The 17,500-nt window shown below is 34.6% G+C and overlaps 1 protein-coding gene across 5 annotated transcripts in view; it reads left to right on the top strand.

Moving 5' to 3' along the window:
• Positions 1-17,500, top strand: part of plekhg5a (pleckstrin homology domain containing, family G (with RhoGef domain) member 5a) — a 70,727-nt gene that overhangs the window by 28,474 nt on the left and 24,753 nt on the right. For 3 of the 5 annotated variants that reach the window (XM_056468017.1, XM_056468015.1, XM_056468018.1), the window contains 6 exons: positions 2,712-2,853; positions 3,502-3,601; positions 5,844-5,904; positions 6,127-6,218; positions 6,311-6,447; positions 8,195-8,391. In XM_056468017.1, coding sequence (XP_056323992.1) covers positions 2,712-2,853; positions 3,502-3,601; positions 5,844-5,904; positions 6,127-6,218; positions 6,311-6,447; positions 8,195-8,391 — 729 coding nt within the window. Of the gene's footprint in view, positions 1-2,711; positions 2,854-3,501; positions 3,602-5,843; positions 5,905-6,126; positions 6,219-6,310; positions 6,448-8,194; positions 8,392-11,374; positions 11,988-17,500 lie in introns of those variants that run through there. The other 2 variants (XM_056468016.1, XM_056468019.1) reach the window with 2 other exon arrangements.

Genomic DNA, 17,500 nt, shown 5'->3' with positions numbered 1-17,500 from the left:
TGCTTCTCCTGGCTTTCAGAAGAATTTTTCCTCACTCTAACTCATTGCAAATGCATTTCGAATAAGAAGACAAAGGAAAAATAAAGGGGGGAAAAAGTCACAGGTAGGATAAAGTAACGGTTTGCCTTGGCAGTAGTTGCTCTAAGCCTTATTTAGGCTTAAATTTTTACTTATGAGCTTCAATCTGGGAACAAATACTTTGTTCCCAGCTGGAAGCCATATTGGTCTAAAAAAGTATACATAAAATCGTTTATGAAAGCAACTCTTCACATTCTCGGTCCTAATGATTATTTTTCAATCTGCGGTCTTGCGATTATATAACTTCTAGATCTGCCCGTTTTCCTGATTCTGTCTCCTATTGTTGTTAGGGGTTTTGTTGGGCACATGTTCTCTGTCCTGCTTACTCACTTCTTGTGGTTTTCTATCAGGATGGTGCGTACGTCACTGCTTCAGCATCTAGAGGCGCATTTGTTTTGGCACCTTTAGCTTGAGAATGTGTGCTATGAATGTATTTTGAGTGGATCCTGAATTGAATTTGTTTGAGAAGCGCTGTTTTGAGAAGTCACCACAAGGAGGAAAATTGCTGGTTTTCCGAATTTTGCGGTGTAGTTTTTGCATGGTTCTCTATCTGAGTGTGTTTTGTGCGAAGCTTATCAAGAGAACAATGGAAGGAAGCAGACAACCAGGAGGTCTTTATCCCTCTTTCTTTTTCCCTCTTTCCACACTTATTTCCTGCTGATGTTGGCCTTAGAACTTGTCCCAGAAATGGTCTTTGAACAGAAAGTTAATGCAGTGTTGAACTTTATGGAAACATAAAGTTGCGTAATAGCACAGCAGAATATTTCCTGAACTCTTTATGTGCTGAGGCTGATTTTATTTAAACTTCAGGGTTTTTTTCACCATACATATCATCATACATTTATTGGTGATGTCTTTTATGTATTTGTTTAATTCTTGTCCTAAACCCAGGCTTAAACAATGGAAATTATTGGATTATTTTGTTTGAAAACGTTCAAAATGCAAACAAATCTGAAACAGACAGAGCTGCATTCCTATAAGGGCTTATGTAAGCAAAAAGCAATAGAGCAGTACATTCATCAGATCTTATACCATGTGTAAACAAGACGCTACATAAATAACCAGCTTTTCAATATATATTACACAAAGGTCTTTTTTCCATTACTATAATTTCCAGAAAATAACATTTTATTTATTTGTTTGGCTGCACGATGTTGGAAAAAACGGACATTGAGATATTTTGTTTTTCTGCAATATATTTTTTACGATATTAATACAATTTCACAAGATGATTCTATTTGGAAAAAAATCTGAAACTTACATTGATTGGGATGTTTTTTTAAGGGAGTGCACCTGCAAAAATATATTAAATAAAACAAACAAATTTAAGCACCAATGAAAACAATAAAAGTTTTTTTTTTTTTGGTGCAGTCTTACAGTATTGAGATACAGAAATTCAATCAAATGTAAAAACACTGCATAGTCTTTATGTATAAATAATTAAACAATTCATCTCTGTTAAGTTATATTTTTTGTGCCAAATGATTTAAATTTGCTTAAAAATCTTAGTCACCGGAAATAAAACAAGTCCAAATAAAAATAGTTCACACTATTAGATTAGAGTTAAACTTTGCAAAGACTCCATAAATCATGTGTTCCTAATCAACTACATTACCGGTCAAAAGTTCAGGGTCAGTTTTATTTTATCTATTTAGTTTTTGTAAGAAAGTTATTCTGTTCATCAAGGTGGCATTTATTAAATGTAAAAAATTGTTTTTAAACAAATTTTAAATAACTGCTTTATTATTGTATGCAGTTTCAAATGAAATTATTGGTCCAATCATTATTGCTTTTATTACTATTACCATTAATAATAATAATTAATATCAGAGTGATTTCTGATGGATCGTGTGACTCTGAAGACTGGAGTAATGAAGCTGAAAATTCATCTTCAAAATCACTGGAATAAATTATTAAATTAAATGATGATACTGTAAACTACTTTTGAACAGTTATTTTATAATGTAATGTGTATTTATACACATAGTGCATATAACATTTCACAATTTGTACTGTATTTTGATTAAATAAATGCATCTTTGCTGACCCAGGAGAAGGGTCAGTCCTACTGACCCTAAACTTTTGACCAGTAGTGTATAATCTCAACTAAACAGATCCTGTGATGTAACTATTGCAGATTTGCACATTGCGATATCGAAGCTGAAGCGATATAATGTACCGCCCTAAAATGCTACTTCAATCACTGTAATTTCAACCACAGAATGCTATAAACACAAAATGTCTTTTTTCTTACTCAGTTTCTCCGTTTCTTTCTCAAAAATGTAACTTCCATCACTTCCATCATTTCCAAATCTTCAGCTGTGATGGAAATGTTTCTTTTGTCAAATGTTTGACACAATTTTCCAATGCATGTGCTGTTTATAAACTGTTGGATTTTGTTTGTGGGCAGTTTAAATAAGCAAGCGAAAGTGTGTTAATTGCATGAAGAATGTTTATTTTCAGTCATCAAAAGACACCAGAATCTTTCATAGTTGAAAAAAACACCCATCAATGTCAAATTGGAAGAAAATTGAGCTATGGCCTTACAGTTCTGCTAAAAACAATTGATGTACTGTATTTCACACACTTAGCTCTTCAAATGTGACATTATTGCTTTATGATTTATACCTCAGGTTTGTCACCACCCGTCGTGTCAGGACCTTCGAGACGGCAGCCCATTGCACCTCTGTGAGTCATGTGACTCTATCTGCCATCCAGCCGCTCATGACGGCATGATCTTTGACAGGCACCCGCGCTTTGATCTGCAGCCACAAGGTACAGCATCTCTCTGTCTCTTCTCTGCTCTCTGTTTGAATTCGGATGGGGATACATTCATTCATTCATTCATTCATTTTCATTTGGTCTTAGTCCTTTTACAAATGATGTTTATCAGAGCAAGGAGTTTTTCACAGTATTTATTATAATATTTTTTCTTCTGGAGAAAGTCTTATTTGTTTTATTTTAGCTAAAATAAAAGCAATATGTTTTTTAAACCATTTTAAGGTCATTTTTATTAGCCTTCTTAAGCTATTTTTTTTAGATTGTCTACAGAACAAACCATTGTTATACAACGACTTGCCTAATTAACCTAACTTGCCTAGTTAGTTAGACCTTTAAATTGGCCTTTAAGCAGAATACTAGTATCTTTGACAATATCTTGTAAAATTTTATGTACTCTCATTATGGCAAAGATAAAATAATTCAGTTATTAAAACTATTATGTTTAGAAATGTGTTGAATAAAATCTTTCCGTCAAACAGAAATTGGAGACAAAATATAGAGAGAGGCTAATAATTCAGCAGGGCTAATAATTCTGACTACAACTGTAGATGTCAGCTGTCCTCAAGACGAAAGGGTGAAGGTTAATTTTCATTACCAGCTTCTGGCAGGATGTTATCATTACCTCACTTCTTGTCCTCACAGGTTCCATCCTGGCCCGGAACGTGTCCACTCGTTCCTGTCCGCCTCGCACCGGTCCCCCCTCTGACATGGAGGACGGAGAGGATGGATGTTCAGACCTAGGGTCAGTTCTTTTCACATTTATTCCTCCATTTGGACATCTATAATGGTTTTGCTTTAATGAAAGCGGAAGGCTGTGCACTTTCCAGTGGCGTAATCTACTGAAGATGACCTTCTAGAATGCGACTATCTATTGTTTTTGATCATCAAACTGCTTTAGGAAATGGAAAAACATGAACTCTTGAGCTTTAGCGAGTTGACAGCCTTATAAATGAGTTGGTACAAACTGTGATTTTGGCAAGCTTCCTGAAGCAATGTGAATTACACAATTATTTTGGTTTAGAAAGACTAAGTAACTTTATCTTACGACATGTCTGATGTTAATTTGTAATCCACATGGGGAGGATTTTATAGAGAATGAATTATGAGTACTGAAGGAGTTTATTTGCACATGCTTTCTGTACTGTTTTAGTAAGCAAAGCATTAAAACAAATATGCAAATTGAGCAATGTGCAAAAAACGTGAATGGAGTTTTGCAAGGGAGCCCCAGAATTGCTTACATTTATTTAAAGTAAGACAAAGCGTGATTTAAAAAATTTATAAAAAAAAGAAAGAAACAGTGAAAATTGTGATTAAAATATGTAATCTATAAGTATTAAAATACAGTTCCTCATTTGCAGGCCTGTTTTAAGAGTGAATAAAAGTTGTAAGTGTTAATAACATTTTATAAAGACACTCAAAGAGTATTGAACTGTAATTACAGTTACTTATTGCTTTAAACGACACCTATTTGACCTCTTTTACAAGATGTTAATAAGCCTTTGGTGTCTCCAGAATATGTCTGTAAAGTTTCAGCTCAAAATACTAATCAGATAGTTTATTATAGCCTCCAGAATTTGCCCATTTTGGTGTCTGAATACAGTGTAGCTGTATTTGTAGCTTGTGGCTTTAAATGTAAATGAGCTGCTTCTCCTCGCCCACCACTGCTTTACATCAGATAAACGGCAATCAGTAATACAGACATGGATGAAGCTCATGTTCATGTATTTGTGGTGGAGTTTATTTAAGCCTTTCTGAAATGATTAGTCTCACACAAATGCGGTTTGCAGTACACACACATATATTATCGTTTACTGACATCATGCGGCCGTGGTGATTTATATCGGTTAAGAATTACATGGAACAAATATTTTAATCTCAGTTTCTTTGCAAAAAGTTTTCTGTTGACATATGTATACATGGTATTATAGAAGCATGGCACCTGTCAATCAATTTGGTGGGCGGGGACAACCGCACTCCTACATCACGTTGCGGTGGGCCTCAAAATCACTGGGATTTGTCAGGAAAAAAAAAAAAAGAGACTTGTGTTCATATGACTTCTATATGACAGCGGACACACTATACCCAGGGTGCGAAATACAGGGGTGGGGGGGGGGGGATGGGGGGTGTATATTAATAAACACTTGATCCCCCTGAAGAACATCAAAACAAAAAAGAATTAAAACACGAAGAAATAGTTTGCTCTGATCTGTATCTAAATAATATTACTAATTAAAATAATAGATGACATAAATATACATTTGACCACCCCTATACTGGTTCATTCCGTTGTGAATGCATATTTTGCCAAAATATATTAATTTAGTGAGTTGAATCCAGTAAATCTAGAGCACTAACAGACAGTGTAAGTGTTCACAAAAGTGTTTACAAGTTTCTTGTAAAATAGACATTTGTACAGGTGTCCATAAAACTAGATGTATAGATTGTATTTTATTATACACTTGCTCACACATGGAAGAGAAACGGTAAAAATAAAAAATAAATGCAGTCTTTCATGGTCGTCCATTAATAGGTGCCAGAATGTAAACCTGTCACTGTTTATTTAATATCACAAATGTCATTGAGAACCACTCAATATCACACAAAAAAACAAAAGTTTGATTAATAAATCAGATTGAATTAAATATGTAACTTGGATCACTGAGGCATATTACCGACATAACTGAAAAACTTCACACATCCCCTCCCAAACATCAGTGTATAATTCGCACCCTGACTATAACTACAAACAGTTCTGTCCAAACAGCTTACAAAAGTAGATTTTCATCATAGGTGCCCTCTAATAATGATGCAGCCTAATTTATGTAAAATATTATAATTTGTGCTGAAATTGGACTGGTGGACTGTTTAAACAGGATTATTCATGGTCAGTAAAAATACATTTTCATTATAAAATACCACAAACAAACACTGCACATGGCCTTCATCACTCAAGTTCAATCATTCCCTATTCTTCTGTGCTTTAGGGATCGCAGGAGTGGAGGAATGAAACTGGTTAAAAAGAAGACCAGACGTCGACACACAGATGTAAGAAAAGAACTAGAGCTCTGATTTTCATTAAGACTGTGTATCGCTTTTCTGTCTCAAGCAAATTATCTAGTTTTGCAGGCAAGATTTTGAGGCATTATGTATCTATGAGTCAGTGCTCTTGACCTTTCTTTGTCTGAAAGTATTCTGTATTGGCAGTACCTGATAGCTTTATAAATGTTTCTAAAGCAAAAACTGATTGCCCGTTCTCCACCCCTGCAGGACCCCAGCAAGGAGTGCTTCACTCTGAAGTTTGACTTAAATTTTGAGGTCAGCATGGAGATCGTCCCAGCCGTAAAGAAGAAAACCTTGAGGTGATTTTGTGCTTGAGCCCCTAGGTGGTGCAATAAACTAATCAATGCATTCAGAGTCATGGTTAGCTGACTGTTAGCTTGTTGTGTTTCAGAGAAGTTCTGGGAGCTGTGTTTGAAAGAAAAGGCATCGAGCTGTCACGTGTCAACCTGTTCCTGGATCAGTCCAATACACCGCTTTCACTGGGATTCGAAGCCTACCGCTTTGGTGGCCACTACCTCAGAGTACGAGGTAATTCACTGCTTACATTTGATGGCTGGTTGTCAAAATCAAAACTGAAGCATCTCAGAATTCCGTAACACTTTATAATAATGGTCCATTAGTTAATGTATTTACTTGATCAAGTATAAATAATCTTGTAAAGCATTTATTAGCCATAGTTCAACATTATCTAATGCATTATTAAAATCCAAATTAAATAACTAACATTAATAAATACTGTAATAAATGTATTACTAATGGTTTGTTCATATTAGTAAATACATTAACTAATGGACCATTATTTTAAAGTGTTACCCAAAATTCATGTCCATTTTAGAGCATTGAGCCACTCTTACAAAAATCATAATTTTTTGCATCGTGTTGTTTTACTACACTAAACATAGCATGGTATTAGTAGTAACATTGTGGTAAGACTATACAAATGGTAATAAAAAACATAGTTACAGAACTTTTACTATAATAAAACCATGCTTTATTTTTATGAAAGGAAGGTTCACTTTTCACTCAGTGTCTTTGCACGCTGTACAGAAATTACTGTAAAAATTACAGTATTACTGGCAAATTTGGTGGTCAATTATACTGTAAAATGTACAAGTGCACTGTGAATGAACAAGTATAATTGTACTGTAGTTTTAAAGCATAATTGTTGTTATTGATTTATAGTGCACTTGTAGATTTTACAGTATTACTGACAATCAAAATTGGCAGTAATACTGTCAAATTTACAACAATTCTTTTCAGTGAAGAAATAAATAAATCACGTTTCTCTGCTAATGTTGCTAAAAGTAGCAGAGTTAAAGTTTACGGTTTATGCATGTACTGGGAATCATACTTAAGGCCCAATCCCAATTCTATTTTTGTCCCCCTACCCCTTCCCCTTGGCCCTTGAACTAGTTGCATTATTTTTTGGTATTTACCTTCAGGAAATCACTGAAGGCAACAATATCATGATTTCATAACAATATAATGTGGCAATAGGATCATAACTGTAATGTGCATTTACAACGTGGCCATAATCATCTATGTAAACACAAGAAAACAACATTAACATTATACCAGACCATTCCCTGTAAAAAGGCCATTCCCAGCCACTAGACTTTTCTGACAGGGGATTCGAGAGTCATCGAGTGTCAGAATGTTGTGGGTCTGCTATACAGGAGTTATTATTGTGGATTATAGATATCGAAATTTAGAGGTTTTTATTTTAGCGTTTTTAAAAAGCATGACAGTAAAACACCAACGCAGTATGAGTGTATTAAATATGTGCTTGTGTGTTGTAAAAATTCACAATAACTTAAAAAATGCTAATTTGTAAATCACCTGACTTCCGGGTGCAGCTATGCTGTTATTGTAAATGGTGTATTCTGGGAAGTTTTCATACCCCTTGGTTTCGAGTGTGGTCCTGAAGAATCTCTGTTTAAAGGGGTATCTAGCCTTTCCTCTTAGCCCTATGTCTTCAAGCTAAAGAGAATTGGGACACCCCTAACCCTTCATGTGAACGTGCAAAATGAGGGGTAAGGGGAAGGGCTAAGGGGTAGAATTGGGATTGGGCCTTAATGCTACTAGCTCCATGTTTATCTTTTTTCTTATTTTTGAAATGAGATTTTTTTTTTTGCAAAAGGCCTTCCTCAAGAAAGAGTTGGAAGTGACATGGTCAATATTTAAAAATTCTATGGAAGGATCAACAGTATCATTCATCATGCCAATGACAAGTTTATGACCAGCATTAATGACAGTTTCGTGTGTTTATGTGTAGCCCGACCAGGAGAGGAGCTGAGGGTAGAGAGGTGTGTGAAAGACCCTCGTTCTCTCAGTCTGCCCATCATGAGGTCCACCAGCAGCACACACAGTTCCTCTACTGACCGAGCGGAGCATGGCTCTCTGGGACGCCGAGAGGCAGCAGACCTATTAGTCGGCCTGGTAGGTCATGCTGCCTGCATACAGAAGAATGGGGTTAGTTGCCACAATGACTTAATCTTATTTTTTATTTTTTTTGCTGGTTCATGAATCTTTCTTTCTTTTACTAATCAGATTGAGTTGAAATGGTCCCATGGTGATACATAAATATTTTGTTATAGTAAATGCTGATGGCACACAATTTCACTTATTTTTGACTTTTTAAAAAAATTTAAAACATTGCAATTAATATAATATTTATATATAATATGTTTCACCTTAGAAACTATATTATACAATATACATATTAATAAAAATAAATATATTATATTATATACAACATTTAGTGAATTAAATGTTTTTATATTGCTTTTTAAAAGTTTTTAAAAGGCTACCTTTAAAAACACTGTGAACAAAAAAACATAAAAACAATATCTTGTGCAATATTAATACTGTTTAAATAAAAATTCCTATTTTAATATTTTTTTTAATGTAATTTATTCCTACTGAATTTTCACAGTTCACATTTCACATTGTCACATAATCCTTCAAAATAATTTAAATATGCTGATTTATTATTATTATTATTATTATTATTATTATTATTATTATTATTATTAGTATTTTAATTATTTTTATTCATTCATTCATTCATTTTCTTTTCAGCTTAGTTTATTTATTAATAAGGGGTTGCCACAGCGTAATAAGTAGCCAACTTATCCAGTATATGTTTTATGCAGCGGATGCCATTCCATCTGTAACCCATCACTACGAAACACCCATACACACTCATTCACATTCATACACTACAGCGAATTTAGCCTACCCAATTCACCTATAGCACATGTCTTTGGACTTTTGGGGGAAAACGGAGCACCAAGAAGAAACCCACGCGCACACAGGGAGAACATGCAAACTCCACACAGAAACGCCAACTGACCCAGACGAGGCTCGAACCAGCGACCTTCTTGCTGTTAAGCGATCGTGCTACCCACTGCACCATTATTATTATTATTATTATTATTATTATTATTATTATTATTATTATTATTATTATTATCAATTCTGAAAACAGTTGATTTGTTTTAAAAGTCCTTAAAGTCAATTTTTATCAATGTCATGTCTCCTTGCTTAATAACAAATATTAGTTCAAAAAGACAAAAATGCTTAACCATAGTAAAAATGTGACTAGTGGCCTGTTTCCAATTTGATCTCTCTTTGTGACTAGTTCGTTTTAGCATTCTATCACATCTAATTACCTTTGCCCTCTTTTTACTGTGCAGTTTAGTCTAGAGTAAAGGACTTCTATCATCTAAAACACAGCAGTTACACCTACTGTGCAAACCTGTTTGTGACATATGATCACAATAAATGCATTTTTACTGGAGTCTTACTGCCGTCCACATAAATGACTGAATCACTGTTTCGTGACAATGTTGCGTCGTCACCTTTTCCTTATTCCTGGTAGAACTCTGAATTAGAAAATACAAGATTTGGAAACAGTCCGGCCCTTTTTAAGGATCATATCAGAAACACGCTCAGGGTTGAGTTTGTTTAAATACAGGGATGTGTCTCGGAAATCCTGATTGCACTGCCAAAAGACTCAACTTCCACACAAGCAGCATGTGCCAGCCTGAGAATTCAAGCTCAAAATTAAACAAAGAAACCTTCCCATTAAAGTAAACACGCTTTCCTTTAATGCAGCATGATTTAGTGCTATCAAATTACCATCAGTTTTTTAGGCCTGTGTTCAGCCATCTTCAGTTCCCATGGAGAATTTGCATACAATCTTAAACAGGAGCAAAGTTCAAAGCTCATGAGATTGCATTTCCTTATGACTGCCCGAAAACTCTTTCTGCTTAGTCAGGAGTTCAGTGGAGAACAAGGTTAACTGATTTCACCCAGGATTTTCCCGATGGAAAATCAGGTTTAATATGTTTGGAAAGATTAGCATTTTTGTTCTGTAAACAACCTTGTTATTTGGTTTGTCACAGGAGAGACACAACAAATGGTACTCCCTGTAAAGGGAATGTGTCCTGTTTTATTTGAGCTGAGCAATAAAAATATTATAATTATCATACGTTTTGACCATTATTTAGAGAAGACTCCAACAAATATAATTCAATTTATCAGTAGTTTATTAATCAAAATAATCTTTTTAGCCATGTTTAGAACAAGATTCATTTGATGTCATTTTAAAATACTTTTTTCTTTTTTAAATATTTCCCAAATGATGTTTAACAGAGCAAGGAAATTTTCACAGTATGTCTGATAATATTTTTTTTCTTCTGGAGAAAGTCTTTGTTTTATTTCGGCTAGAATGAAAGCAGTTTTTATTTTTTTATGAACCATTTTAAGGTCAAAATTATTAGCCCCTTTAAGCTATTTATTTTTTCTACTGTCTACAGAATAAAACATCGTTATACAATAACTTGCCTAATTACCCTAACATGCCTAGTAACCTAATTAACCTAGTTAAGCCTTTTTAATGTCCCTTTAAGCTGTATAGAAGTGTCTTGAAAAATATCTAGTCAAATATTATTTACTGTCATCATGGCAAAGATAAAATAAATCAGTTATTAGAAATGAGTTATTAAAACTATTATGTTTACAAATATGTTGAGAGAAACTTCTCCGTTAAACAGAAATTGGGGGAAAAAATTAACGGGGGCTAATAATTCTGGCTTCAACTGTATATATACAGTATAATAACTTTTTATATATGTAATGTGATGCAGATAATATAATATAATATAATATAATATAATATAATATAATATAATATAATATAATATAATATAATATAATATAATATAATATAATATAATACTTATTGTAAATCTAACACTACAATATTGTTTGTGTACTACAAGGTTGCTTTGAATGTACTGTGTTAGGAGATCAGATGTGTGCTGTCAGTGTGGGCTTATATAACTAGCCATAAAAATGACTGTCAAGCCACAGAAGAAATAAGATAGTGGCCTACAGCCTGTTAGTGCCATCTGGAAAGGCAGCGGTGTGTGTGTCTCTGCTAAAGACGGCACGAAGTGGAACCGAGCAGCAAAGTAGAGTGGCGGGAGGTTTCGCTCCACCTTTCATCAGCACTGGCATCAAAGTCAAAGGTCAGATAAGAAGATTAACACACATGCCGAGAAATACACACACTGAACAACACTGGAAGATAGAGAGCGAAAAGAAGAGCAAAGTCTGGTCTCGTTCGGAAAGACTTTTAGGTGGATTTGAAATACAGACATTGCTGACTGATTTCTTCAACGATGACTCAAAAGTACAGTAAATTTGACAAGGATTAAATCATTTGTTTTGGATCTGCTGGAAGCATTTCATCCGCCTTGTATAGAAGACAAGCAGGTGTGATTCTCGAAATGCTGAATTTTCGTCAGAAGACGTGGAACGTGCCCAGCATGTCATCATTGCCGGAGGTGCCGGGCGGACTGCTGATCCACTACAGTCCTCTGAATGAGCCTCCGCGAATTCATGCCTACTACAGGCCTCACAGGGCTGGACTGGTGGCTGCCCGCGTGCAGCACTTCGAATTTGGAGACACACCACCTCTAAGTCCCCTGCCTGAGGCCACACCGAGCTCTCCTAACAGCCCTGCAGATACACTGAAAGATACAAAACAAGGGGTCAAGGTAATGCCACAAATATGCAGGTTTAATATAAGTCTCAAGTTCAAGCTTAGAAGAAAATTGTGATGCATTTTCACAACAAAGGTTGTTATAATAGATTAAATGTAGATAAAATGTAAATGAGATTTATTATATTATATTATATTATATTATATTATATTATATTATATTATATTATATTATATTATATTATATTATATTATATTATATTATATTATGCTCTCTAAATTACTAATAAAATTATTTTTATTACAGTAAAAATGGTCTTAAAAATATACCAAATTCGTATTGTAAATTAAACATTATTAGGTCATTATCTATCGCTGGAAATAGAAAAATATATATATTTTAGATGACAAAAATTAAAGTTTAATTATTATATTTTATTTTATTATATTATTAGGTTCTATAAATTATTAATAGATCCATCTTGTTGCATAATATATAATATAATATAATATAATATAATATAATATAATATAATATAATATAATATAATATAATATAATATAATATAATATAATATAATATAATATAATGTTTTGATTAATTAACACATTTTTATTTATCCCTGAAATTACTGGTTTAAGTTCTATTTTTTTGTAAATAGTATAAAATATATCATTTTTATTTTGTAGCTTTTACATCCATAGGTTATTATCTTTCACTGGAAACCGAGACTTAAGCTCTCCTGTTATCATTATTCAGTATCATATGATTGCAGGCGCATTGCTGAGGAAATCTGGGTAAATGTGTAACCATCGTTATGTACAGAAGCACCTGAAAAGTTTAAAGCTTTTGCTGGCCTAAGTGTTTCTTTATTTCTGTATGTGAAAATGTGCCTCATCTTCACTATGTTTGACTTATTTATTCAAGATGGAAACATAGTGGACAATTTGCAGGCAAAATCACATGAGCAAAGAGTGCAAGCTTAAATGTAACCTGTCGAGCTATCTTTAATTAAACAAAATCTGAAAATATATGAAGCACAAAATACTGTATATATAATTGGCACAGCAGATTACCGCAATAATTCCAGACAGGATGATAGAGAGCTCTCATTTTGTATTTCTCACCTGATCTCAGGGTTGGTTTTGGACAGTACAGAGAGAGATCCTCTGCAAAATGCAAATTAGGGCATTATGCAAATTAAGCAAACACATCATTAGTCACAGTCCCTTAAGTTACCTTAGGATCTGTCAGAAAGTGAAGAATTGTGTGCTGTGCCTCAGAAGACAGGACCCCAAAATGTGTTTATATTCACTGCACATTTGAACATTAATCGAATCAGTAGTTCAAACATCATCAGTGGTTTTCTGGTTTAAATTTGTTTTGCTCGTTTAAGGATTTGTATGTTATAAGTTATGTATTTGAAGTGTTAGAATGTGTTTTATACTATCTTAAAAAATGTTTTTGTCTATAAATAAATAGTCAATTGTGCCCAAAACAACACTAAACTCAGTTGACTTCAACTAAATGGACAGTAAATATACATTGCAAACCTTTTTTCTTTTTTTGCAATAACAATTTAAATTGGCATCGTTGCACTACTTGATCATTCTTTTTAAAAAGATATATTAAAAGTTTATATTCATCCAACTTTACCTGGATACGTACAGCGCAATCACATAAACTATATAGCTAACTCTTTGTGACTGTTTATAGTGTCACACATATACAGTAAACTATAAAAATAAGGCTGGAGTTTTATTTTCTGTTCACACCTTGTCCAAATTGCTGTAATTTCAAGAATATGACAACACAGTTTGTTCTACTCTGAGTTTTTTATGCTCCCAGACTCTATAACCATTCAATAAAAATTTGGATATATAAATATCCGCACACCTAATAAACTGACCACTCTATTAGGTAATCCAATGCACATTCAGCTGACCATTAGCTCAAATATCTAATCAGGCCATCATCAGGCAGTAACTTAATACATTTTGGCAAGTAAACTTAGTCAAGAGCATCAAATCAAGCTTCAGAATGGGGAAGAAAGATGCTTTATGTGAGTTTGAACATAGCATATATGTTGATGCCAGACAAGCTTGTTTGAGTATTTCAGAAACTATTGATATACTAGGATTTTCAAGCACAACCATTATGGTTTACAGAGAATGGTGCAAAAAAACAAAACAAAAAACAGTAAAAGGCCATTCACTCTAAGAACAATAACTATAAATATAACAATAATGATAACTTTTTAAATGAGGCAACACAAAAATGACAAAACTAGCACTCAAATGTTTTTTACTTAAAAAAATACATAGAAACTATGCAAGCCAGCCTAGCAAATTTGTCATTCCCTTGCATTGTATAATGCATTGTTTTCATGATAGTTATTATGTTGAAATAATCTTGAAAATAGGGCTTAACATCAAGCAGTGTTTTGTTTATGAGCTGGGAAAAATAGTTTTGAGAGTGTTTTCAACTATTGTTTTTCTACATCTTTATCATTAATGCTGTGGTATGAATTCTGATGTTGTTTTATATTCTGAACAATTGATGGCAATATCGTTATCTTTAAATTTATCATACTTGGTGCGAGCCTCTTTTAGCTGCAATTCTGTGGATCCGAAATGCCTTGCTTTGACCTAAAAGAAACCCAACGTTACTTCTAATAACTATCATTACAATCAAGGTCTGCAAAAGAACATTTTCTGAACATGTCAAACCTTGAAGAAGGTGAGCTACAGCAGCAAAAACCACACGGCTCACAAGAAGATTGGTCTGATAAGTCTAGATTTCTGCTGCAAAATTTACATGCTATTGTCACAATTTGGTGTGAACAAAATGAAGGCATGTTTTTATCCTCTCTTGTAGTAACAGTTCAGGCTGCTGGGGGTGTAATGGCGCATTTTCTTGCACACTTTGGGCCTTTAAGTACCAGCTCAGCATCAATTTACATCACAGTTTACCTGACTATTGTTGCTGCCCATTTCCATCCCTTTGGAACCACAGTGCTGACATGTTTCATCATCAGCAACATTCACTTTCACCGTCACCATCCGCAGCAGATGTTGCAGTGAACAGTGATTTGCAGTCAGCTCACGGCGGTGTTGATCTGCAAGTGAGCGGCTGCGAGGATCAGTTGTTCGAGGTGGCTGAGGTAGCAGAACCAGCTCCTCCTCCTCCTCCTCGGCTCCGCTTCCCTCTCTTCCTGCTCACACAATAGGAGGGCAGGATTCAGCAGTTACTATGACAGCCGTCCAGCCCTCCTCAGCAATGCAGCGTCTGCCGTTCAGTCCCCGCAGCCTCCTTCAGGTTCACTCACATGCATAGAGAAGCGGATCCGCATGCACTAGTGCTCTGACATCCATGTAGCTTTGACTCACTTCGCTTCATTCCGGGATCAGCATGGGCCTGGATCTTTTTTGATGCCGTGCAATGCTGTGGACTGCTTTGGAAATGCCTCTGACATCTACGGTGAGCTTATTACTGCTTGTCTTCAGTCTTTGACAGCTTGGCTTTGGTTCTTATAAACCATCTGTAATCAAATATGAGTCTTCAAAGAGCGCCCGGGAACTGCCGGGAATATATTGCCTGCGGTGCATGCATTTCTTTCCACATCTCTTAATAAATATAATGGCTTCATCAAGCACATTGGCTTGTTTTTATTAGCGGATGGGGCAGAATTTTGTGTTTTTGGCACCACTGAGAATATACTTGGGTTTCTTTTGATAACTCTCATCACATGGTGTCTGGGTGCAGTGTTGACTTTGTGTAAACCAGCCAAAGAAATGAGTCAAACAGGTTCCTCAGATGAACACAAGACCAAGACAATGTCAGCTTGTCATCTCTGAAGGATGACTTTAATTAGTTTTCTGCGAGCAGGATGGCCTGTCAATTGCTGTTAGCAGCTTTGCAGTAATAGCAAATGTGGTGAGTGACAGCAAAATGCTGAGAAACATATTGAGTCGATCTAGGAATGTTTATCGATCTGGAGAAGCAACCAATTGGCTTTTGTCTTCATCATTCAACAAGACGGAACATTCTGTCTGTTCAGAAGCATTGGTTGGCTTCATCCTAGTGCCTGGAGATCTTCAAGATCTTTCTCTGAGGAAACCCCCAAAAATGCCAGGTTTGTTTTTAACTCATTGTAATTGCATTTTCCATTCAAAAGAAAGGCATCATCAGAACATAATGTCCAAGTAATGAGTCTCCCGGGACATTGAGTGGCTTTCTCCACAACACTCATGCATTCTTCATTTCTGTCCATTGTTGTGAACAAGGGAAAAGCCTTTCCCCTGTTTTCCGAGACATGCCTTGCCTCTTTTCCTGTTGTTGCCGAAGGGTTCCTCTCGCTCACCCGGGTCACAGGGTTCGCTAATTCTTGTCAGTCAAGTCTCTAATGTTTTAACCTTTTGATGCGGAGAATGTTGGCAAAACCCAACTGGCCTTTTCACCTGTTGACAGCTGAATGTGCTCCCTAAGGTCACCAGAGCTTTTTTTGACGCACGTGTGGTGTCCCATCCTCAGGTGAAAGATGTCCCCGAGACGCTCTGAGAACAGGCCCGTCTTTGTTTATGTATAAATGTCCTGAGTGTTTTGTTTCACGCTTCCTTACCTGTCAGAGCCGGGCTGCATCTGGCACTTAAAATTCCACAGTTTAGGCTGATGACTGCACTAAAGGTGGCTGCTTTGACCAACTGTCAAGTTGAAAATTGATGTTACATTATTGTTTTTTTTTCTCTGGTTTGTTTGCTACAAAATAGAGAAATAATGTAAAATTTAGGTTGTGATATTTTGGTCCATGCTTTTTCCAAAAGTGATGAGAAGATCATTTTTAACAGAGATAAAATTATAAAAATGTGTAAATATTTAAAACTAATTTCTTGTATAAAAGATAAACAAATCTGTATTATTTAATAATGAATTTTTACACATTTAATTATATAATTACCAACAACAACAGAAGTTTTTATTATTTAAAACACTACACGACCCTACATTTAAAAAAAAATTTTAACACATATCTCATATCATTAATTATTAAGTACCATTAATTATTATAATAAAATTCCTTAATAATAATAATAATAATAATAATAATAATATTATTATTATTATTATTATTATTATTATTATTATTAATGTACATATTGTTATGATTGAATTAGTCTTTAATCATGTTTAATATTAAAATGAATAAATAAAATATTTAAACAGTTCACCACTTGTTTTTTTTAATCTATTGGGTGTTCTTTAACTCTTAGAGCTCAATGAGAAATTATTAGCCCTCCTGTGAAATCATTTATATATATATATATATATATATAATTTTTTTTTTTTTTTTTTTTTTTTTTTTTTTTTTTTAATAGATATTTTTCGGGGTTTTCATCTTTAATGTGATAGGACAGTAAAGAATAGACAGGAAAGCATTAGGAGCAGAGAGAGAGGGGAAGGATCGGCAAAGGACCTCGAGCAGAGAATTGAACTCTGGTCGCTGTGAGCACCTTGGTGCTATATATCGGCACACTTAACCACTAGGCTACTGGCACCGACAACAGAGA

This window comes from Danio aesculapii, chromosome 11 (genome assembly GCF_903798145.1).
Source record: "Danio aesculapii chromosome 11, fDanAes4.1, whole genome shotgun sequence".
NCBI lineage: Eukaryota > Metazoa > Chordata > Actinopteri > Cypriniformes > Danionidae > Danio > Danio aesculapii.
This window is presented reverse-complemented; position numbering and strand designations above follow the sequence as displayed.